Below are 25,284 nucleotides of genomic sequence, written 5' to 3'. Positions count from 1 at the left end.
TTTGTGCGGATGATATTTTATAATAATGTGATAAGTAGGTCAATGCCATTAGACAAACAAATATTAGCCGGAATAGAAGACTCATAGGTGTATAAAATCACAAATAAGTAATAAGGAGTGAGTACAATATCGTTCCACGAAAATATATATCAAGTACGAATATTGTGTTAATATATTATTATTTAAATGACAATAATGATAATTAATTTAAAAATAAAAGAAATAAAAGAGAATATAAGAAATCAAGCAATATAATTTGATGAAAAGAAATCAGAGATTAAAAGTTAATAGGAATTTTGACTTCACTTAATTCTATCCAATTTATTTTATTAGTTTGATACTCAATTTTAATTGTTCAAAAGAAGAGAAACAATCCTAAAATCGCTAATAAGCTCTTCCAATGTATTATTAACTATTTTAACCAAGTCTAATTACCTATCTTCCTATAGTGCAATCAAACATGAATTAAATCGTGAAGTTAAATGGTTGTTTATGAATTCATAACCTAAGGTTGTTAACTTATGAAAACTCTCATGAGTCAAACCATATATTATTCGCATCAAGTTATTATTCTTATGTAATTTATTACCTTTTTCATATTTGTCACGACTTGTTACCTTGGGCTGGACTGACACTAGGACCTGGATAGGCGCTACCAAAACCCGTAGTAAGCCAAAAATATACCAAACAAACTTCCTTCTCATTAAAAATGTTCTCAGGCCCAATTTCATCAACATTTAAATATCATAAAATTAATTTAAATAATAGTTTTTTAGCCTGTATCAATATATTACACAATGAAAACTTTAATATGCAATACATCAATAATTTTTATTGTAATTGCGAAACAATCTAAGAATCTAATATTTCAGTTCAATGCACTAAACACAATTAATCAAGGTTCCGTTTTCAACATTTCCCCTAGATGTCGGTTGGCAGAGGATCACGAGTTATTGAAAGACTTGTAACTTGATTTATTAAGGTAGGGATGAGCGCCTAAACTCAGTGAGTAGGATTAGATAACCTTCTCACCTCATCCAATCACAGAAATGTGTATTTAAACTCAATCTAGTCATCTAACTAGTTATATAATCATGTAGTCAATCACACAAATGGTATAGCATCAACAATTACAAATACTAATACATTCACATAATCACATTAAGTGGAGATTGGTCAGTGGCATTACCAAAACCCCCGATGAGCCATTCTCATACATGGCCCGCCCTCTCATCACATGTGCACTAGGGAGCCGATCCCCCTTACATGGCCGACCAATCTCCACCTCACTTGACCAGCCCTCTTATTTTTTTTATACTCCTTTTTCTTTTCCATACCAATAGGAGGCCACCCTGTGGTTTTCCACATCATATTTCATCAGGTGCACATGGGGGCATCGATCTCCCCATACATGACTGATGGTGTTTAAAATCGCCCTCATAATCCCAACAGTGACCCACTTCATTCTAATTCCACACAAACAAAGTATATCACTACAAAAAAAGGCAATTAGCGACCGACAAAATGATCACTAATATTGCCAAAATCATCACTAACAGACACTTGCGATCGATTTGCGAGAACCACAAATCGGTCGCAAGATAGCTGGTCGCTAATATTTTCGCCACCAATGGCTGGTGGCAGTTGCAAGTTACCAACAACCATGATCGGTCGCCAATTATCTTTTGGCGATCACTGTTGGGTCTTCTAATGGTCTTGTGACAGCCGATCTCTAATCGCCTGCAAATATGTTTCGATCATAAAGTGGTCGCAAATCAATGGCTGATAATAGTAGGTGACCAGTTGCTAATTTAGTCGCTAAATGTATTAGTAATAATTTCAGGTCGATCGCAAAATTATCTGAGAGGAAAAAATAATTTAAAATTGCAAAAAACTAAATATAAAGCACCTGTTAAAAGAACACACACACACACATGTGTTCTTTTAACATATATATATACATACATATGAAATCACACACAGACAACCAAAATTTACCGAATAATGGTATTTGGCTCAGTAACATAAAGAAAGTCATAAACAATCACATATATAACAAAATAAGTCTAAAATGGTCCAAAATCTAATCTATGGCGCTAAGTGGCCAATGTGTTTGTATTTAGAGAAATAGTGTCGACAGGAGGATCTACACAGGAGGATTGCTAGTATCCTGACTCGTGTCTAGAGTAGGCATTGCAGTTGAGTCGTCCGCTAGAACTATAACTGATGAAGCCGGTGCATCAGACGAAGCATGTGGATCTCTAGAAGCTGGTGGACCAGATATCCGCATGACATGCTCTCTAAAATCTACCAGTTGCCTCTCCTGCTCGTCAAGACAAGCAGCAGCACACAAATCTCCTTTTCCTTGGAGTCCGACTATGCTAGTGTGGAAGCACTCACTGCGGCACAACTTGAGTGTGCATAGTAGTGTGCCGCCTGCGAGCCAATCCTATAGACTTTTCTCTTCTTCTCGACTCCTACGGCCTCCCAATATAGCTGAAGCTCATCAACAGTCGCATGTTTTGCATTCTCAGGCTATGAAGATCATACAGCTAAGATCACACACGCTCTCGAGCTGTATGATAATTCTCCTGAAAATAGAAAATGCAATGTAATAGTTAAACATATATTACATTTGAAAGCAAGCAGAGAATGAAAGTATACTTATATTAACACTAACCGCACGCCTGTCAACAAAGGTCTCTAAATCGTGGTCCTTTATATGAGTGTACTTGAAGACTTCGATTGGAGTAGGATCACGACCCATCTGTTCACCTGCATGGCATTTCATTTCAATAAAATGAAATTATTTTTTCTATTAGTGATAAAATATTAAGCAATAGTTTTTTTGAGTCATGTCTTACCAGGCGCTGAGTCACCTCGGCAGTGGAGATAGATCCACCAATATGTTTAGATAGTCTTGCTCCTCGACCACTGATCTCACTAAGCCTATTCTATGAATAAATCTCACACTTCCCATAAAATCTGGATCACGCCACGCCTCCTGCCAAGCCTCCCAAACCTCCTAAGGAACGCACTGCTGCTTTGCTGCTTCTTTCCGCTCTTCCACATCCTATAAGTGAGGTCAGCGTAACCATTTGCACACTATTTCTCCTAAGCGATCTTCATGATTGCTGTAGGCCTCCCCCCAGAAAAATAACTTCTGCAAAATTGAAACATATAAATTTGTAACAATTAGACCCTCTGATGTACATACTTATATTTAAAGTAATTGAAGACTTTGATTCAATTGCGACGTACCTGAAACTCATCCCAATAAAACTCCGTCGCCTTTGCTAGTACTGTCTGCCAAGAGTGTCCCTCCTTATCGAGACAAAGTTTCACAATTCTCGTGAAAGCCTTCAAAGCAATAGAAGATGGATGAATGTTGTTCACCTAATAAAATTCTGGCCCAATAGCATCAATTACCATAGCATTATACCGTTCGATTGCGTCTGACTGAAATTGTGATACTTGACTGGGAGATGATACACCAAAAGACCGAATGGAACCACTAACCTGAGGCTCGTCATGATGTATCCATTCGTAATAGTTTTTCATAAAACCATTCTTGCGTAAGTGAATCTTAACTGTGTCGACATCAAAGAAAGCTCTATTTTTGCACTTCTTATGCTTACATGAACACCTCAATTTGCTACCATCCATGTAACTCGGATTAGCTACTGCAAATTGTACAAATGATTTCAATCCATCCAAGAAATTCTTTCCTTAAGATCCTGTTCAACTCTGGTACATCCATTCACGATCGAACCTCACTATCTAAGACATATTTAAACACCATGTTGGTTAAGGGTATAAATGATGAAATAAATTTGAGTAAATACTAATTTCAAATCTAAAGGTATATTTGGTACGAACCTAGCATATTTAGAAATATCTACTTCAATAGTCAATGTGAAACAACTCTTTTATGCTATTCACCTGCCATAATTTCAACAGCATCTCCCCATAGTTCTCCAAATGCACAATTAATGTGGCTTCATTAAACATCATTGTGCATCCAGAGAACATCATAAGGTTTTTAACCCTCTTTTTTTTGCGGAAAATATATCTGTCGAGCGACCGATTCAGAGCGGTTGCAGATATCATTCTCAGTTTCATATTTTTTTTATATTGTATATAAAGTACGCCACAACTAATCAAACAATATTCATTAGCAACGAATAATGCAGCACAAATAGCAATTCCTTAAATAATGCATTTATACCTAGATGGTAGTTATATATCATGAATGAATGCATAAAAGTTATCCATGTATGCATGTATGCATATGCAATGGGCAATATAGGTTATTCAACACTACTTATAGTTACAGATTGCACTTAACTGGACTATTTTATTAATACTCCTTTTCAGCTTTTGTCTTGTTATTTTGGAGCCTTACAAGCATCTAGGAAAGAGATTCTAAGTAAGAATTCTAATTCAAGGAATTTAGTTCTACATATTAATTAAATAAAACTCAATTAAACTTGTAAATAATTCTACAATCAATATGAATATTGAAAATAAAACAAAAATAAGAGTTTATCCATAAAAATGAAAATTTTAAAGAAAAGACGAAATAGTTGGATGGAATCAGTATATAGAAACAAAATAGTATATTTTAAATAATAGGGGATAGAGTAGCTAATTTTGGCATAATACGAGGATAAATTTATAATTTTTAGTAAAAAAATTTAGCATAAAATAAGGTTATTTCAAGTTAAACTTAAGAGTTTTTTTTTTCCTCTTTTTTTTTTTCTTGTTTGGGAATTAGAAGCTTTATTTATTAAACTAAATCTTCCAAAATACAAGCTTCAATACTGGTAGGAATTGGATCCGAAGCAAGGAAACTAGCGCAGGAACAAGCCTTCCTCGCAAGAAAATGAGCAGGCTTATTATCTTGTCTCCGAATCTAAGCCAAAGTAACATAAACAAATGACCAATAAGAAGTTTGCAAACTGAAATAGCTAAACCAAACTCTAAACCATCTTCGGTCTCGCTTCACATAGCCTGAAAAACCACCAAAGGATCTGTTTCAAAGAGGATAGTGGACAATTGTTGATTTTTAATCCAAGATAATACTTCACCCAAACCAAAAGCTTCTACCATAGTCGGGTACATGTTGCACCTGATAAATCCAAAAATAACAACTTGGAAAACACCAAACTGTTCCTAAACACAGCAACGAAAATAGACATATCCGAAATAAAGTTAACTGATGCATCCAAATTACACATCAGATAGCCTGCAGGTGGTTTCTACAATTCAGAGTTCGACATGCAAGTGGCAATAATATAATTATTGTTTATTCATATAATTACTTTTTACTAATTGCTTGTTAGTAGGAATTACTTTTTATATTGCATTAAAATTGCCAATTGAGTTAATAGTTTTAGTGCAATACTCTCTTTTCCATATCAGGACAAATATTAGATTGGTAAATAGTTTTGATTTGACATTATACTGGGAAATAGTCTTTTGAGGGGCATTATTATTGTCAAAAACCCTCTTTAATTATTAATTTTGCACTTTTATTTCTTGGATTGTTGGTTTTTTTTTCTCCACAAATAATTTTAACTCATTCTTATAAATTGGCGAAAGAAAAACTTGGTTTATTTAGATTTTAAAAAATCTTTAATGGTTTTTATTGGTAAAAAAATGTATTTTCTTCTTATTTTATCATGATTAAGTTTCTGTTATTTTAGATTTTTTAAAAAAAGTTTGTTTTGTTCTATATGTAGAGATTCATTTTAAAGATTTGTAACATTAAGTATTAGATCTTTTCATGTCTATCAGCTTAACTTCGAGTTGTTTTGATCTTACTCATGACCTTTTTCTTTGTTTTCATTTAATAGTTTCATAAAAGTGATTTGTTTTTGATAAAATTCCAAGGAAATCTATATTGCACGTTTAAGGTGTCAACTGCCAAACTGATGATTTTTTTAATATAAAGAAGTTAATTAATCGATTTGGCTTATTTTTTTATTACTTAAAAAGTATTTTTAAAACAAAAAAAAAAAAAAAAAAAAAAAAAGTAATACGGCATCCAGATAGTGTTTTTAGTTGTTATATGTCTCCTGTAATACCACTTGGCATCCAATGCCGAAAATTAATTAAAACGGTTAAAGACATTTTCAATGTCTAAATTGAATTATTTTTAAGTTACAAATTGAAGTGTAAGTGCAGTTAAATACGCATACCCTCAGGTAAGGGCACACTAGTGAAATTAACCCAGCCTTACTTTGAAAAATAGCTTCATTAATGTTCATGCTTCCAAGATAGTTAGGCCTTCACCGACCAAAGGTATATTGCATGGCTTCCTACAAGCAATCCCATCTACTAAGTCCCTATTTGAGTTCTGGTATGAAACACCAATCCCAGCTAAACATCAAGAAGCTGGTTATGGAAGGCTGCATCCACATTAAACTTCAAGCAACCAGGTGGAGGAGGTGTCCATTTGATTGAATTCCTTGTGCCATCTAGACGTTGAGGATGGAAAGTAGCAACAAAGGTGTTGGATTTTGCTTCTCTCCAGTTTTAAGAGTTCTAGGATTTTTGAAATATGCTTCATTCCTGATTTTCCATATCTGCCAGTATATTGATGCAATTTGTAGAAGTATATCCTCATTTCCTCGTCTCCACAGAAGGATCATTATGTCTTTAAGCTATAGTTTAAAAGGCTGAAAGTTGGAAAGAGAAGGGCACAAAAGGATGAGATGTTCTACTGTATCTTCTTCTAGGTTACAGATTAGAGAAATGGGAGAGGGATGATGTTTATATGGAATAAATTTGCAACAGATAAATTTAATAAGGGAAGTGATATTCTAAAAAGTGTTATTACTTAGGTGTTAACAATTCTTGCTCTGGAAATGCTACCGTCCTTTTAAATTTTTATACAGAGATGGTTTGAATATAAAATATGGAACCACTTTTCTTCCATTCAAAAATCTTTTTAAATTAAGAAAAACCTATCTCATAACTAATGACGTTATTAAAAAATTAAAATTTGAATTTAGGAACTCAATTAGAAATCTTAAACAATTATTTTATACTTGACATTATAAAAATTAATATTTGAATTTAATTATAATTCTAATATTACAATTAAATGATAACATTAATAACTAATATTACTCAATTATTATAACGATGACTAAAATTTATATCTAACATTAAAAAATTAAAAAAAAAAATCATATTTCAATATCAAAATTTAATATAAAAAAAATACAAACATAACTAAGGTGCAAACGACCTTCTTAAAAACTAGTAATTTATAAATAATAGGGGGGTTTATTGGTTTTATGATTAATAATATTTAAAACACATACACACATATATATTCTTTCAATATAAAGAGAAACTTTATAAATCAAAGAATCTCAAAAGAATTTTGAATTCGTTGTAAACCAAAGCAAGGAATGGAATCTTATTCCTTGAAATGCATTCCAGTTCAATTTCCAGGAGGAACCATACCTGACTACAGTGCCTTCAAAAATGGAACGTGTCGCAAAAAAAAAAAAAAAAAAAAAAAAAAAAAAAAAACATACTGAAACTCATCACAGAAATGAAAGTTGCTAAAATAAAATCATCATACATCTTTGGATTTGTTCCTTCAAGTCAGCACATAGTAAAGTACACAAGGGCAAGAACAAGCAAGATGAAACTGCTATTCCTCCTACCAAATGAGTTCTAAGACAAGACTTTTCTCCAGAAGTGAAGAAGGCAAAAAGAATAAATGGAATATAAATTTAGTGGGGAAAACAAAGAATAAGAAATCAGACACCGAAGGAAAAATGCCAATTTTATAGCCAAAATTTCAACAGGCTCTAAATCCTGTTGATTCCTACACCTAAAAAAATAAATACGAAAGAATGCCAGATATTAGAACATCTTATGTACATTTTCTATTACCTTTACCTCCGATAATCTCCATACAAGAAGCTTTCATAGTTGGTTCCTTTAAGGGCCTCTTGCACATCCTTCCAATTATCAATCTGGTTAGACAAGGGTCCTTTATGTATTTTTATTTGACAACTTTTAAGATCTCTTTGTGGAACCTTCAAAAAATCTTGAACCTCCAGCAATTTCTGCAAAATACAAGAATAAGAACTTAGCTGTTCTAAGTTTTCTCTCTGTCACATGGTCGAAATGAAGCCACATTTAAAGGCTACAAGTGATGAAAAGGATTCTCAGCAAACACTAAAATAGTTTTTGCTTACAGTGCGATTTTTAACTATATCCTCATAGTATAGAATCATGTGCCTGGTGCTGTTGAAGTAATCTAATGCTTTGGCAGTTGTCGCTTCTACTTGCTCCATATTGGGTATGAGCAAAGTTGCATTGATAGAAGGCTTGTATTTAGCTAGTATCTCCGCCTGAAATCATCACTTACTTTAGGAATATAATGCATGGAGGGATAGACCGAGTCAGAGAGAGAGAGAGAGAGAGAGAGAGAGACCTCATGAGGTGAATGAACATGGGACTTATGAGTCCCATTTATTAGCTTAGCTTCTCGATCATAAGAATTTGCTAGTATTGAAATCATTCTGCGCAAGAGATTTCTCCTGAACAGAAAAATTGCTGAAACACCTCTTTTTTTGAAATACTCAACTATTTCTTCAGGATTTTGCAACACACCCTACATTGACAGTTTTAAAAGATGAATAGAAGAAATATATATGTTGCAATATAAAACAGCAGAAATCCATTGATAGAGTATTAGCTAAATCATAAGACTTAATTTGACCAACCGACACCTAGCAAAATATGATGTCAGTGGTATATTCTTTGAAGGACCAACTAACAATAAGGAAAATGACAAATTATATTCACTATTGACAAGGGAAAAGAATCTACTGATGTTCATTAGTTAAGCCCATTCCAACTGAAAGAAATTAGGGTGATCTTGTACCCAAGTATGGTAAGGGCAACATAACCGGAACTTGGATATAGGATGCAGAACCAAGCAATAAACCCTGACTTGAATTTAAGATCCAGATCTCATAACATGGAAACAAATTGTTCTATAATGCCTTAGATAACACTGTACCATTGGAGTAATGTTTCCTTGATACCAATGCTACAATCAGCAATCTCTAGAATACCAATCCTAGGATAGAACTGGTTTATCTAAAATCTTTCGCCTGTACTCAGTAAGAAGGAAAAGGGAGTGAAGGCTGCGTTCCTTACTTTTATCCTTGTCTGGTTTAGAACTAAGAGGAGGATAGAAAAGAACATGACAAGAAATAGATTTCTTGCGTCCACATAAGTTTTCTTCCCAAAGTAGAATCAAGTTAAATACAAAATTACATTACTTTCATATAAAAATACGACCTCTTTTGCATCTTTTCCACTTTAGTTTTCTCTCCATTCCCCTACATAATGGAAATCAATAAATCCCTTCCCTCTATCTCTTTCAAAACTGGGACAAAACTTAGGGCCATGAGATTCTAAATCATGTTATTTATTTATTTATTTATTTATTTATTGTATCAAATGGAACTCATACGACGAACATTCAATCAGATGAAGTGCTTTAATGATACAATTCAATTGGTGTTATTTTTCGCCAACCAATAATATAATATTTGATTAAGTTCTGAACCATGTGAACAATGAACCACACAGTCCAATTGGCTATCAGGTGCCAATTTGCATCACTTAATATTCATAAAAAGTAAAATCATTGAAGTTCATTATAGGATATCCCAAATTTCTATCCTAGCAGAAGCAATTCTGCTTTGGCCACTGAAATAAAATTTTCTTGGGTGCTGGAATGACTTTGATGCTCTTTTCACTATCAGTCACCAAAAGCATGAGGAGTGCATCATACCATTAACCCTGCTCTACACGCCACCCACACCCCACCCCCCCCCCCCCCCCCCAAAAAAAAAAAAAAAAAACAAAAATAAATAAAAAATAAAAACCAAAACGAAAAACCCACAAAATGGGGTTAAAAAAGAAGAAGAAAAGAAAAAAGATAATTAAATATATGAGAAAAAAAAAGGTTCCCTTTATTAAAGGTCTACTCAGGAACTATCCATGAAATTTTTCAATAATTCTGTGAACAGGCAGGCACATAGATATCAACAGAGTCACCAAATGGATGCACAACCAAGCAATCAATTTCAAGAATGTATCATATTATAGCATTTCGTTTGCAACTCATTCAAGAATTGCCTAATAATACATAAAGAAATCCTCCAGTCCAAGATTTCAAATATGATTATGCAAGACTTTATATAACAAGCACTTCCAAGGAAAGAAGTGCATTATATCAATGAAAATTCATACTTTTTATTTGCACAGATATTACACTCAAGCAGTGTTGTAATTCCGTTTTCAATAATTCTGTGAACGGGTACACAGACATCCAAGCAACCAATTCAAGCTTGTATCAAACCATAGCATTTCCTTTGCAAAGTCATTCCAGACTTATATAATACATAAATAAATCCTCCATCCCAAGATTTCAAATATGATCATGCAAAGAGTTCATATCAACAAGCACTTCCAAGGAAAGAATTACTTTATATTCAGCAGCATTGTCAGCAGTGAAATCAATGAAAATTCGTATTATACTTGTTAGTTGCTTAGAATTAAACTCAAAGATCATAGCAAGATGCCCAGGTATTTATATGTTTAACAGCTATGAGCGAACATGATATTTGAGTCCACATAGTTCTGCCACTGAAAAAAATAAAAGCTAGACTACATTGATCAACTTGCTTGCAAACAATCTCTCATACTATAAAGGATGCAGAAAAACAGGAACTGAAGTGAGGCGAGCAATGAGCTCACTCGAACAACTGAAAAAACACATCAAGATCTCATCATGGACTATAATGTCTCTTGAAATTCCTCAAAGAAATATAATTAACCAATCAGCTCTTTCGATATGTGCATTAAAAAGCTTGGTCTTGGAAGAAAGGAGCCAGTCAATGACCACCTTCTATATTACTTTTGATAACATTTTTACAATAAGAAAAAAAAAATGAATGCCACCTCTAGAGGTAGAAGGAAGTTCATTCCCAAATTAGAAGCTAGTCACCAATAAAAGAAGACGGATATAGGACTCGAAGTTTAAGGCCTAGTGTTTTGCTACTTCTTTTCTAAGCTAATGGTAGAAGTCATTATGCCAAGCACTAAACTCTCTTATATGAATATTAAATCATAAGCAGAGTTCTTATAGCAGTTTCAGATTACATACATAGCAAAATGGTTTCCAATTTATTCAAGTATTCATTATACATAAACCACTTATTTTATGCAAAAATAAGGTGAAAACAGATGCTTTGATATGTTATTGGACAAAATCAATGATACAAGGAATGGATTATAAATAAGTAACATTGTCACCTGATTAAGCATCCACTTTAAGCCGACTGCAGCTGTACACTCATTCTTGGAAGCACTACTTAACCAGTCTAGATTATAAATTTTGTCCAAAGTCTCAACAATCATTGAAACATTATGCCTCCTAACTTTGACTGAGAAAATCTCTCCATTTGAGCTTATATTAGTATGATTATTTAATAAAGTCTCAAACCATCCACTCCCAGATCTCTGCATTGACAGAATAGCAAAATACCGCACTGGATTGCATGCACATTCAGCCCTAGAATGCACCAAATAATCACATTACTAAAAAATAAGCATAGAATTTAAAGTAAAATGCAATATTCTAATGTCTTACCTGCTATAAGTTTTGGGTTTTGGGTAGTGCACATAAGGGATCTCCCAGGGCTCTAGGTTAGGTTCCGGGCACGGCTTTTCAATCACTCCAACACGTAAAATTCCAGGATTGGTGCGAATGCCAATTTGCTTAAGACAAATTGACAATATATAGACACCAGAAACCATAACAAGCACTAAAACAACCATCCTTAACACCAATGGAGACTTCTTAGGAGCCTTTATGACAAAAGCATCCTGTAATTCATGAATTATCCATACGTCAACAATAACTAAACCACAATAACAAGTGATATGGGTGCGAACAAAATTGTGAAAGCAAGAACATTTTTAGACTAACATAATAAGCCGGGATTAAGCCCTTAACTAATGCCCAAATAAGTAAAAGGGAATTGACGGAAATATCAAAATACAAGCTGATATGTAGATTTCAATCCAACATGAGCTTAAACCTAGAGCAGCTTTTGTTACTGTCAATAGTACTAAACAGTTTAACAAAAAAATTTGTTGGGATATATCAACCATAACAGAAAAAGAAAGTATGGGTTTGCTTCCTTTTAACTGAAAACACAAAGTAAACCCATAAAAGTTGGAAATTTATATGATAAATAAATAAAACTCAGATCACAAAAACCCACAAAATTCACGTTATCCCGAATTACATAGCAAAAAATAACTCAAAGACAAACCTATACTTCTTTACAAAAAGAAAAAAAAAATGAAACATCCCTTTAAAACACAAAAAAAAAAAAAAAAAAAAAAAAAAAGCAGAAAAAAAGAAAAGGGGAAAAAAAAGAAACGAAACTTATAATAGAAATTGCAAACAGACCTTAGAGAAGAAGCACAGATCTTCACCCATGATTTTCTTTTAGAGTTCAAAAGGGAATACAAAGAAAAGGCATTTGAAGCACTGCAGCTCAGATTCCGCCCTTTACATTAATCGTCAAGCTTTACTATTTCTTTTATTCAAAAACTTATTAAAACAATTAAACAAAAGAAAGTAAAGCGATAGACAGAGAGAAGTGGAGAGAAGAAGGGTTTCTCGTGAAAAACAATGATTAAGGATGCTTTTAGACCGTTGCACGCTCTCGATGTCTCTGTCCTGATTACGGAGATTACCATGCAATCAAAGATATATACTGTTGTTGTTATTAGTATAGCAGAAAGCAGAGCTACCTAGAAAGGGCACTCATATACAGTGTTTTAACACAAGTATGCGAACAAGAGAGAGACTTTTGTTGATCAGTGTTAGAGTTTTAATGGATATACGATATGATTTTGACTTGTGTTATGATTTACTCTGTCAATTTTCTTTTTTTATTCCTAAACGTGTTTAAAGGAATTGAAAAGAATATTTTGGTCGTTCTAAAAGAATAGATGCTTCTTTGAGGCAAAACCTAATTTGGGACTTTGAATTATATCCATCTCTTCCTAATTTTTAATTTCGAGTCAATTAAGGAAACATGTAAAAGAAAATCTAACAAAATTATTGTCTATTATCTATTATATTATCTATAGTTTATCTAAACAACTCCTATTTAACTTATAAGTAAAAATATTTTTTTAATTTTTATTAAATCTATATATATATATATATATATATATATATATATATATATATATAAAAGACGATAAGAAGATAAGTTATAATGACAATAATTGTAAGAAAATAAATTATTTTATATTTTCAAATAATATCTTTATCATAATAATATCTATTACTTACGTCCATCAAGATAATGCTATTAAATTAAATTAAAATATATATACCAAATCATAAAAAAAAATATTTAATTTCTTATTTGAATGATTACCTTGGTTTATGGAGTAACCAGGACCTAGATTGCACGAACACAGTACATGAGATACAGAAATATACATGATACTATAATAAATAAATAATTATTTATAATAAATAATAAACATAAATAAAAAAAAACATAATTTCTTATTTTTATATAATTAGTTAAATTCTCAAAATTATTATCATTATTGAAAAATAAAATATTAGAAAAGACACAAAAACGAATTAAAAAAACTTAAATTTTCTTGGTAATAAAAGAAAATATTGGTTGATTACCTTGGTGTATGGGCAGCCTCATGTACCACAAATTAGGATGCACAGATACAGGATACGATATAAGGGAACATATTGAATATGACAATAAACAAACAATTATTTATAATAAATAATAAACATAAAATAAAAAATACTTAATTTCTTATTTGAATGATTACCTTGTGTATAAAGTAATCTTATATACTAGGAGTTAGATTGCATGGACACAGGACATGATGTACGAGAATGTACATGATGCGATAATAAATAAACAATCATTTATAATAAATAGAAAACATAAAATAAATAATACTTAATTTCTTATTTCAAAATAATTAGTTAAATTCTCAAAATTACTATCACCGTTTAAAAGTACAATGTTAAAAAAGAAACAAAAGTGAATTTAAAAAAAAAACTAATTAATTTTTTCTTGGTAATGAAAAAAAATTTTGGTTGATTACCTTAGTATATAGGGTAGTCTTATGTAGCAAGAGCTAAGTTACATGGACATGGTACACGAGATACGGGATAGTACAACGATAATAAATAAACAACCATTTATAATAAATAGTAAACATAAAATAAAAAGTACTTAATTTTTTATTTCAATATAATTAGTTAGATTCTCAAACTTATTATCACTATTGAAAAATACGATGTTAGAAAAGACACAAAAATGAATTTTAAAAAATAAAAACTTAATTTTTTTCTTGGTAATAAGAAAAACAATCTTTGTTGATTACTTGGGTGTATAGGATAGTCTCATGTACAAGGAGTTAAGTTACATAGACACGGGACATGAGATACGGGAATGAGCGGGATACGATAATAAATAAACAATCACTTATAATAAATAATAACACAAAATAAAAAATACTTAATTTCTTATTTCAATATAATTAGCTAAATTCTCTAAATTATTATCAATATCCAAAAATACAATATTAGAAAATGCACAAAGCGAATTTAAAAAAAAATTCAATTTTTTCTTGGTAATAAAAAAAACCTTTGTTGATTACCTTGGTGCATGAGTCTCATGTATCAAGAGTTAGGTTATACGGACACGAGATATGAGATACGGAACGTACAAAATACAATAAATGAACAACCATTTATAATAAATAATAAACATAAAATAAAAGATACTTAATTTTTTATTTCAATATAATTAGTTAAATTTTCAAAATTATTATCACTATTAAAAAAAATATTAATAGTGTATGTGTATTTTTTGATGCAGGCCATACCATGCATGATTTTTGCTATTACATACCTTGATGAAACACTTCACAGGATCCTTAAAAAGGTAAATCTTAGCATTGCAACTTTTTCAGCATATATCAAAGAGATATAATTTTGTAATACATTTCACGATCATTTTATTATACAATTTTATTATTTTTGATGTCACAAAAGATTATTTCATCCTTCAATATTATTCCGCGCATCGCACGGCTTCTAATACTAGTGTTTGTATATACTCCAAAACTATTTTCATCAATTTAAATTTTTTAAAAATTATGTTTTACTTGTACAAAAGAAAAATAAAATTTGAATAATATTTTATTATTACCACTAAGTATCATTAAATTCTTTTTATAAACCATAAATTTCTTGTTTGTCCAAGCGTTTGTATTAATGCTTTATTTCTTAGTTATTAATTTTTCAAAAAATTTTTGAATACTTTAATTATTAATTTTAATGATCAAAAGCAAGGAAATATAAATTTATAATTAAATTTTCAAAAGATTAAGACTTTTAAATTGTATGTAACCTTTGTTGTAGTTTATTTATAAATTTTTAATATATTTAGATATTCTACTGATACATTCCAAATACCCAAAATATATCCATATTTTGTAATTTATATTCTTAATGTTACGAAAAAAATATTTATATATTTTAATACACCTAAATAGCTAACCATTTAAAAACTTGATTTTTGTGATTTTCAATATATTTTTTTCTAGTTAATTAGATTCCATTTGCACTAATAAAAAATTATTCATAAAACTAATTATTTTTAACAATTTATTATGAATTTTGATTATTTCTAGATATAAAAATGTGAAAAATAATTTTAAGATTAATTTAAGAGTTTTTTTCCTAAAAAAGCATTTTTTTTAATTTATACCGAAAAAAACTGCAATATTAATATTTTAATCGCCTATTTTTTTAATATATGTGAATAATTCTTGCATAGTATTTTGTACTAAAAAATTGATAATATTGGAAAGGAAGATTTTATATTAGTGAAATTTAAATTTTAAATATGTACTTTTAAGTAATCTTATAGTTGTTACTAGACTTTAGGGATGAGAAAAGAATTTTTCATTTTTTAATATTTATATTGAAAAGCAATAAGGGTTATAACAAAAAAAAAAAAAAGAAATAAAGAAAAGAGAAGGTAAAACCAAGAAATAAGTTAAAAACAAAAGACAAGAAAAGAAATATCGTGGATGATGTTTCTTGTTGTAACAAACTTAGATGGACAGGTGTCAAGAAAATCGCAGTCTTTATCAATACAGATTTTTTCAATTCTGTATACTAGAAAAAACCTTGATAAAAATATCATTAAAAATTTTAATTTTATTGATTTAAAATAAAGATAATTTAATTTTAATTAATCATATTAATTTTTTATTTAAATCTAAATTCTATTAAATAATTATAAATTATATTATATGTACCAAATATGATAAGAATATAACATCTTTGAATATTTGATTTTATTGAAAAAATAAAAATAATTAAATTTTAACTCATTATATTAATTTTCTATTTAAATACAAATTATGAAAAATATATTATATACTAAATAATGTATACATTAACTATAGTAAAAATATAATATCTTCAAAGATTTTAATTTTATTGATTAAAAAATAAAGATAATCTAATTTTAATTGGTTATATTATACTATATAAAACACATTAAAATATAATATGTTTAATTATTATGGAATATATTACAAAATTAATTGTTTGATACAAATTAGAAAATAAAATTCATTATATATATATATATATATATATATATATATATAATTATGATAATACATTATATTAGCAAATTATGTAGTATATTGAAAGAAAATTTTTCTAAACGGAAGTAACTAAAAAATAATTATATGCTCATAAATTTATCAAAAAGTAAAAAAAAATAAAAATATCAAAATTATAAATGATGCTTTAAGAAGTTAATATATTAATTATTAGAATGACTATCTATAATATACAATACTACAATATAAATTTAAAACCTAATATATCAAAGTTAATCCTTATTTTGAGAAAATTTTTTATTTTTTAATTTCATAAAATTTTCTTTTTATGTTTTGTGAATGCTCTTATATTTTTATTAATATAAATTGATCATAAAATTATAATTTATAACATATAAACTAATAAAAATTATATAGATATAATATAAATTAAATTACATTTACTTGTAACAAGTAAAAATTAACGAGTAACAACATGCAACGAACATTCAAGAAAACTAGTATTAATAAATTGGAAATCGGTAGGAAAACATATTGGCAAAAATAATGATACAGTTCCTAATTAATAAATCTAGTATTAATAAATCTATAGATTGATAAAAATATCTTTACAAATATTAATGTTATTGGTTAAAACATAAAAGTGACTTAGTTTGATTAGTTATATTAGTTTCATATTTAAATCTAAATTTTTTGGTCCAATAAATAAACAAAATTATTTAATACAGTTCCTAATTAAGAAGCTTTACTAATTAAAATTTTTAATTCATATATATAATCTTTTAAAATTTTAATCGTTGCAAATAAATTTAATTTAATTTATATACATAAGTTTTTATCAATTCATATCTATAAACTTTCTATTTATTTTTTATTATAAGTTATAACATTATGAAAATTTCTTTTGCTAAAAGGAAAAAATTACTATTTAGTCCCTAAAATTTGATCAAATGCACTACTAAATGTTTTGGTTTCAAAATTTTATTATATAGTCACTTAGTTGTCATTTGTTATATTATTATTAGGTCCAGACGTAAAAACTCGATTTCAACTAAGAGAGACTATATCGGTGAAATGGATGAGAGAAGGCTAGGAGCCATATCGTCTAAGGAGATCAACGATCCGGTGAAGGTAAATCAGGAGCGACAGTGAGAGAATCTGAATTAACAATCAGTGAGTAATGGATGGGAGATTTCTAAAGACTGGAATGTGGGCATTGTATCTTTCTATTTCTATTTTTATCGCTACCATGATGATTGGGACCCTAAAAGTTTGGAACTAGTTTTCTGCAAGCTCGGGCATATGGTGGATGTTTTCACTGTTATAAATTAATCTCAAATAATTTAATAATAACCTAGATTGTGCAAACCACTAGATTCAACAAAATAGATTGAATAAGAAAAGGTTGCGTACCTGACATCGTTGTTCGTCGATCTTGATGTGTAGAATTAGGTTTGCAGCCTTCCAGAGAATTGAAGAATCAATTTAGCGGAAGCAGTACGAAAGAAACGTAAAACTGAATCGTATTCAACTCCTCTGGGGACCACGACCTTTATATACCTGTAGCGTTAGTACAATTCCTATTTCAGTCCTTTAACGAAATAGGAATTATATAATGGTCTCTACACTTAATATCTATAATTAGTTGATACCTCAATAATCAATTATTCACAATCAAGACCACATTTGAAATTGACTTTACAATTAGACTGTTGTACATATTTAATTTTACATATTAAGCCCACAATAGAAAATTAAATCCAACAATCTCCCACTTGGGCGAACATATGTTAAATAAAATACATACACCAAAATGAGCTCAACAAACGCAGTCATACAAGGTATCCAAAAACAATCTCGTCCATTAGTTATATTGATAAAGAGCTGAAGAAACATTCGCCATAGATCTCATGACTAAGTTCATCATCAACTACATTACCAATACCCCTAAATGACATAGATTCATTATAGAAGTGTAGCATGAAAACTACATGCAATGTGATCATCATGTCTGTTTCCAACTGGTCACCAACAAAAGTGAGATCAAGCAAAACAATAATAATAATACAGAGTGTAACCATCAACCAAAATGAGTACTCAACAAAATTTCATAATAAAACATATCCAAAACAAAATAGAGCATTCAAAAATATAATGTATACATAAAGAGCAAACTCCCACTAAAACTAGACAGTCTCAAACAAAATGATACTCATATGAGCGGTGTGCTCATGGAAAACTTTCGGTATCACTGCCTTTGTAAGCGGATCCGCAATCATAGAGTTTGTTCAATATGCTCTAAGGATATTTGTCCACTCTGTACCCTCTCCTTCACAGCCAAGAACTTAATCTCAATGTGTTTTGATCGAGAAGAGCTCCTGTTCTTGTTGGAGAATAAAATGGCTGACCTGCTGTCACAATACAACTTCAGTGGTCTTTCTATTCCACCTACTACACGCAGCCCAGTGACAAGGTTTCTCAGCCAAATAGCTTGATTGGATGCCTCATAAGATGCTACAAATTCAGCTTCCATGGTGGAGGTTGCTACTAGAGTTTGTTTCACACTCTTCCAAGAAATAGCACCACCAGCCAATAGAAAAACGTAGCCAGATGTGGATTTTCTACTGTCTTGGCATCCAGCGAAATCAGAATCAGTATACCCAATGATCTCAAGCTGATCTGATCTCCTATATGTGAGCATATGTCCCTTAGTCCTCTGAAGATATCTCATGACTCTTTTGGCTGCTTTTCAATGATCCATTCCTGGATTGCTGAGATATCTACCTAACATGCCAACTATAAAAGAAATGTCTGGACGAGTACAAACTTGAACATACATAAGACTTCCTACAGCTGACGCATAAGGAACCTTTTGCATTTCCTGAATTTCAAGTTCACTCTTTGGACATTCTTGATTACTAAATTTATCACCTTTTGCAATAGGGGTATCCAATGGTCTAGAATTCTGCATACTAAATCTCTTGATCACTTTATCAATATAGCTCTTTTGTGATAATCCAAGAATACCTCGAGAACGGTCTTGATGTATCTGAATCCCTAAAATAAAAGAAGCTTCACCTAAATCTTTCATCTCAAAATACTTTGAAAGAAAACCTTTGGTTTCATGCAGCAAGACTTTACAATTACTAGCAAGAAGTATGTCATCCACATATAAGACCAAAAAGATAAATCTACTCCCACTGAACTTATGGTACACACAATTTTCAACAGCATTTGCCTCAAAGCCAAACGAGACAATTACTTGGTTGAACTTAAAGTACCATTGACGAGAAGCTTGCTTGAGTCCATAAATGGATTTCTTTAATTTGCATACCAGATATTTTGGATCTCTAATTACAAAATTTTCTGGTTGCACCATATATATTGTTTCATCAATGTCGCCATTGAGAAACGCAGTCTTAACATCCATTTGATGAAGCTCAAGATCAAGATTTGCAACTAAGGCCATGATTGTCCTAAAAGAATCCTTCGAAGAAACTGGAGAGAAGGTTTCTTTATAGTCAATCCCTTCCTTTCGAGTAAAGCCTTTTGCTACAAGACGTGCTTTATATCTTTCCACATTACCTTGAGAATCCCTTTTGGTTTTAAATATCCATTTGCAACCAATGGGTTTCTTTCCTTCAGGTAATTGAACAAGATCCCAAACTTGATTGTCTTGCATAGACTTATACTCTTCGTTCATTGCCTCAATCCACTTATGAGAGTCAGAACTCTGCATGGCATGATAGAAACTAACTGGATCATCATCTATCATGTCTACAGTATCCTCATGTTCCTGAAGAAACACTATATAATCATCTGGAATAGCACTTCTTCTCTCCCTAGTAGATCTCCTCAAAGGCATTTGAACAGGCTCTAATTCTTGAGGTTGTTGAATTTGTTCTTGAGGAAGAATAGCATTGTCTTGAATTGGATCTTGAATAGCGACAGGAGCAACTGGAGTCTGTACGCTATCAGAAACAACAAAAGGAATGAGAACCGAATCATCCTTACTTGATTCCTCTTCAAAGACAATGTTTCTTTCTTTATTTCTCCCTCCAAAGTCAACATCCTCAAAAAATGTTGCAATTCTCATTTCAAAAAAAGTTCTGGAAGTAGGATTATAAAACTTGTAACCCCTAGACCGCTCAGAATATCCAACAAAGTAGCTGCTGATAGTTTTGGAGTCTAGTTTTGTTTCATTCGGCTTGTAAGGTCTTGCTTCAGCTGGACATCCCCAAACATGAAGATGCTTTAGACTAGGCTTACGTCCAGTCCAAAGTTCATAAGGTGTTTTAGCAACTGCTTTAGATGGAATCCTATTGAGAAGATAAGCTGCTGTCTTTAGCGCTTCACCCCACAGAGACTCTGGTAAAGTAGAATGACTAATCATACTCCTTACCATATCCATGAGAGTCCTATTACGTCTCTCAGATACACCATTCATGCTGGGAGTACCAGGCATTGTATATTGAGGGACAATTCCACATTCCTGTAGGAAAAGCGCAAAAGGTCCTGGACGTTGTTCGCCTGAACCGTCGTATTTACCATAATATTCACCACCACGGTCAGATCGAACAGATTTAATCTTCTTTCCTAGTTGATTTTCAACTTCAGCTTTATAAGATTTAAACACGTCCAAAGACTCAGATTTTTCATGAATGAGATATAAGTAACCATAACGAGAATAGTCATCAATGAATGATATAAAATATCTTTGGCCATTTCTAGCTGCAATATGGAATGGACCGCAAATATCTGTATGGATCAGTTCTAAAATATTGGATGACCGAATGGCACCTAGTCTCTTTTGTTTAGTCTGTTTTCCTTTAATACACTCAATAGAAGAATCCAAACCTGTGTAATCAAGTGTATCTAAGATACCATCAGAAACAAGACGCTCAATTCTTGATTTGGATACATGACCCAAACGTCTATGCCAAAGTACAGCTGAGTTATCAATATTCAACTTTCTTTTGGTACCTCTTGTAGTAACATGCAGGGATTCATGATAACTAGTATCAATGTCTAACATATATAGATTATCACATTCATTCAAGCAACTAGTACCCAAAACTTTTGAATTCATAGATAAAGTGAATACACTGTCTCCAAAAGAACAATGAAAACCAGATTTATCCAAAAAGGAAACAGAAATCAAATTCCTTCTAAAAGAGGGAATAACAAAAGTATCTATAAGATCCAAAAAATAACCAGTACTTAAACATAATCTAAAATGTCCAATTGCCTCTACTTCAACCGGATCGCCATTTCCTACATAGACGTATCTTTCACCGTCAGTTGGCTTTCTGTAGTTGAGGCAGCCCCTTCTTTGCAAGCCAAATAGCAAATTTAGGACAGTCCTTTCTCAAGTGATCCGTCTTTCCACAAAAGAAGCATTTTGGCACATAAGGCTTCTTTTGTACTGGATCTACAGCAGTAGCAGCAGCAAGTTTCTCAATAGCCTTTTCAACAGTCTTTGCAGAAGACCTCTTTCTTTTCTTGTTCTTGCCCTTCCCAGCTGAAGAAACAAAATGAGCACTCTCTCTTTTGTTAGAATTCATCTTTTCCTCCTCATCAACACAATGAGAAATGAGCTCGTTAAGAGTCCATTTATTCGGCTGACAATTATAGGAAGTCCTAATTTGTCCATACTGAGAAGGAAGAGAATTCATAACCAAAGGGACTAAAAGGTCATCTGGTAAAGCCATACCCAGCGCCTTCAGTCTCTTTGCAATCTGAGACATGCTAAGAATATGCTCCCGAACACCACCATTGCCAGCAAACTTCATGGAGGTTAATTTTCCTAAAAGTGTTCCCACTTCGGCTTTGTCATTCTTGACATAAGCCCTCTCCAGCTCGGCAAGATAGTTTTGAGCATTGTCCTTTTCAGCTGAGACAGAGTCTCGAACATGTTCTAGGACTCCTTTCTGCATGATCATCAGACCTAAGCGATTAGAACGCTCCCACTTCTCATACTGAACCCTTTGAACATCAGTGCTCGTATTAGTAAGAGGAGCAGGTTCGTCCATCCTGAATGCAAGATCCAAATCCATACAGCCCAGAAAGATCATAATATTTGATTTCCAAGACTCAAAATTTGATCCCTCAAGTTTAGGGACACAATCAGGATTAAATGACATATTAGCTGACATCAGAGAAAATAAACAAATAGATAAGTATAAGCTCACAATCCACAAATGAAACAATTCACATAAGTAGAGATCAAAAATGGAAATAAGATACAGACACAACATTAATATTCTCATCTTTGGATGTAAAACATTAACTTGTAATTAGTATCTCAACGCAGCAATCAAATATTGATAACATAGTCCTGACAAATAATAAATCTTCCTTTGGGCCGATATATCATTGTCATGGAAAATAATCAAACAATTATCAGATATTTATTGCCAAACATGTATTCAAAACTCAGCCAGATAGTAACCTTCCTTTGGGCCGATTAACTATCCGCAACGAATTCTAATACACCTGTCTAATATTTTAAAATAAATCAATTCAAGCAATAGAGGTCACTTTGGTGACTTATTGATCAAATCAATTTATTTTAACAAATATCAAACACAATAGGGACTTAATCACTCCAAAATTTAATCTCAAATCGACAAATCAAATCATTTAATTGTAATTAAAACAAAACAATTGCAATTTAAATGAATTGATTGTCTAAATGTTTAATAATCTAAAATTATTTAGCCCAAAAAAAAAAAATTATAATCTAGTCTTTAAGTCACTAAATTAGAGACTAAGTTATAAAATAGGACTAAATAAATTTGAATAAATAAAGTTCGGGGGTCTAATTTAATTAAATATATGTCCATGGGTCTATACAAAAAAAAACAGAAAATTAGGGGCCTAATACGAAAAAAAGAAAATTAGGGGCCTAATCTGAAATTACAGAAAATTAGGGGCCTAATCTGAAGTTACAGAAACTTAGGGGCCTAATCTGAAGTTACAGAAACTTAAGGGCCTAATCTGAAGTTATAGAAAATAGGGGCCTAATACGAAATTTTCTAGGGACCTAACCATAATTTACCATCCCTAACCTTAAAACCAAAAAAGACCAGAGACGAAAATTACAGGTTTTTTTTGCCGACTCTCTCCACCTGCAGTTTCAGCCTCTTTCCGCCGCCAACACCACCAGTTCCAACCGAAGACAAGCTCCGGTCGCCATTGGACGGTGAACGGCAGCCAAAGGAGTCAAAAACCGGTGTTGAAATCACAAATCCCTAAACTGCAATTTCAAAACAAATCTGCCGGCAACAATGGAGGTTTTCAGGTTTTTTTTTTTAAACAAGATCCGGCCAGTAAAAAAAAAAAAACAAAATACCAAACGAACAATTAATCGTCAATGGCGTTAGTTCAAAACCTCTTACCTGTTCTTGGGGAATCCGAAGAATAGTGAGAACAAAATTTTTTATTATTATTAAACAAAACCCTCAATCCGTAAACAGTAGGGTAAACAAATAAAAAAAAAAATATACGAAAATCAATCTAAAATCTAGCAATTATGCACAAGGCTCTGATACCACTTGTTATAAATTAATCTCAAATAATTCAATAACAACCTAGATCGTGCAAACCACTAGATTCAACAAAATAGATTGAATAAGAAAAGGTTGCGTACCTGACATCGTTGTTCGTCGATCTTGATGTGTAGAATTAGGTTTGCAGCCTTCCAGAGAATTGAAGAATCGATTTAGCGGAAGCAGTACGAAAGGAACGTAAAACTGAATCGTATTCAACTTCTCTGGGGACCACGACCTTTATATACCTGTAGCGTTAGTACAATTCCTATTTCGGTCCTTTAACGAAATAGGAATTATATAATGGTCTCTACACTTAATATCTATAATTAGTTGATACCTCAATAGTCAATTATTCACAATCAAGACCACATTTGAAATTGACTTTACAATTAGACTGCTGTACATATTTAATTTTACATATTAAGCCCACAATAGAAAATTAAATCCAACATTCACATCAGTCAGAAGAAACAAATTAAACCAGAGATTTGGTTTTGTTCGTTTCAAAGACGTTAATAATAAAGAGAATCTTCTGAATGATCTTACCAAGATATGGATAGGCTCTTTCAAACTGTGGTGTAGGGTTGCAAGATTTGAGAAGTCGAAGCATCAAGGTTATCACAACAAAGTAACTAGCCAGCCAAAGAGAACGACTTTCAAACAAAGTTGGAGGGATGATAAAAAATATGCTGAAGTGGTGGGGAATGTTCTAAATAAAAACGAAAAAGAGAACATGAGTAATCTTAATAACTCAATTTGTGGACATCTAGTAAATGAGAAAACTCCAGTGTGGGGTAGATGTGAGTACGAAATAAAGCTAGAAGAACTAAAATGGCTAGATTCTTGTTGCGTGGCCTGGTTGAAGGAGTGTTTGAATATCTGCCAAAGCAACACTGAGTAGTATCGGGTGTGAGGTTATCCCATGGGGAGGAAATAGGGTGGTGCTTAAGTTTAGTTCATTCGACAA

The 25,284-nt window shown here is 31.6% G+C and overlaps 1 protein-coding gene across 1 annotated transcript; it reads right to left on the bottom strand.

Annotated features, from left to right (window-relative positions):
• Nucleotides 1–7,577: 7,577 nt before the first annotated feature.
• Nucleotides 7,578–12,961, bottom strand: LOC105647974 (uncharacterized). The gene is made up of 6 exons (XM_012234202.4): nt 12,530–12,961; nt 11,702–11,937; nt 11,365–11,623; nt 8,465–8,644; nt 8,226–8,381; nt 7,578–8,093 (listed from the first exon to the last, which is right to left on the bottom strand). Exons 1-6 carry the CDS (start codon nt 12,557–12,559, stop codon nt 7,920–7,922), a joined length of 1,035 nt encoding a protein of 344 aa, XP_012089592.1. The 5' UTR covers nt 12,560–12,961; the 3' UTR covers nt 7,578–7,919.
• Between the last annotated feature and the right edge of the window lie 12,323 nt (nt 12,962–25,284).

Source organism: Jatropha curcas, chromosome 6 (assembly GCF_041381405.1).
Source record: "Jatropha curcas cultivar XTBG-Jc1 chromosome 6, XTBG_Jcur_1.0, whole genome shotgun sequence".
Lineage (NCBI taxonomy): Eukaryota > Viridiplantae > Streptophyta > Magnoliopsida > Malpighiales > Euphorbiaceae > Jatropha > Jatropha curcas.
This window is presented reverse-complemented; position numbering and strand designations above follow the sequence as displayed.

Bases quoted from the DNA above. Each gene is read 5' to 3' on its own strand.
- LOC105647974 (XM_012234202.4), bottom strand. From the start codon at position 12,559: ATGGGTGAAGATCTGTGCTTCTTCTCTAAG. The intron at 8,382-8,464 runs GTCTCTCTCTCT...TGATGATTTCAG, and splicing joins ATGTTCATTCACCTCATGAG to GCGGAGATACTAGCTAAATA. The intron at 8,094-8,225 runs GTAAGCAAAAAC...TGTATTTTGCAG, and splicing joins ATATAGTTAAAAATCGCACT to AAATTGCTGGAGGTTCAAGA.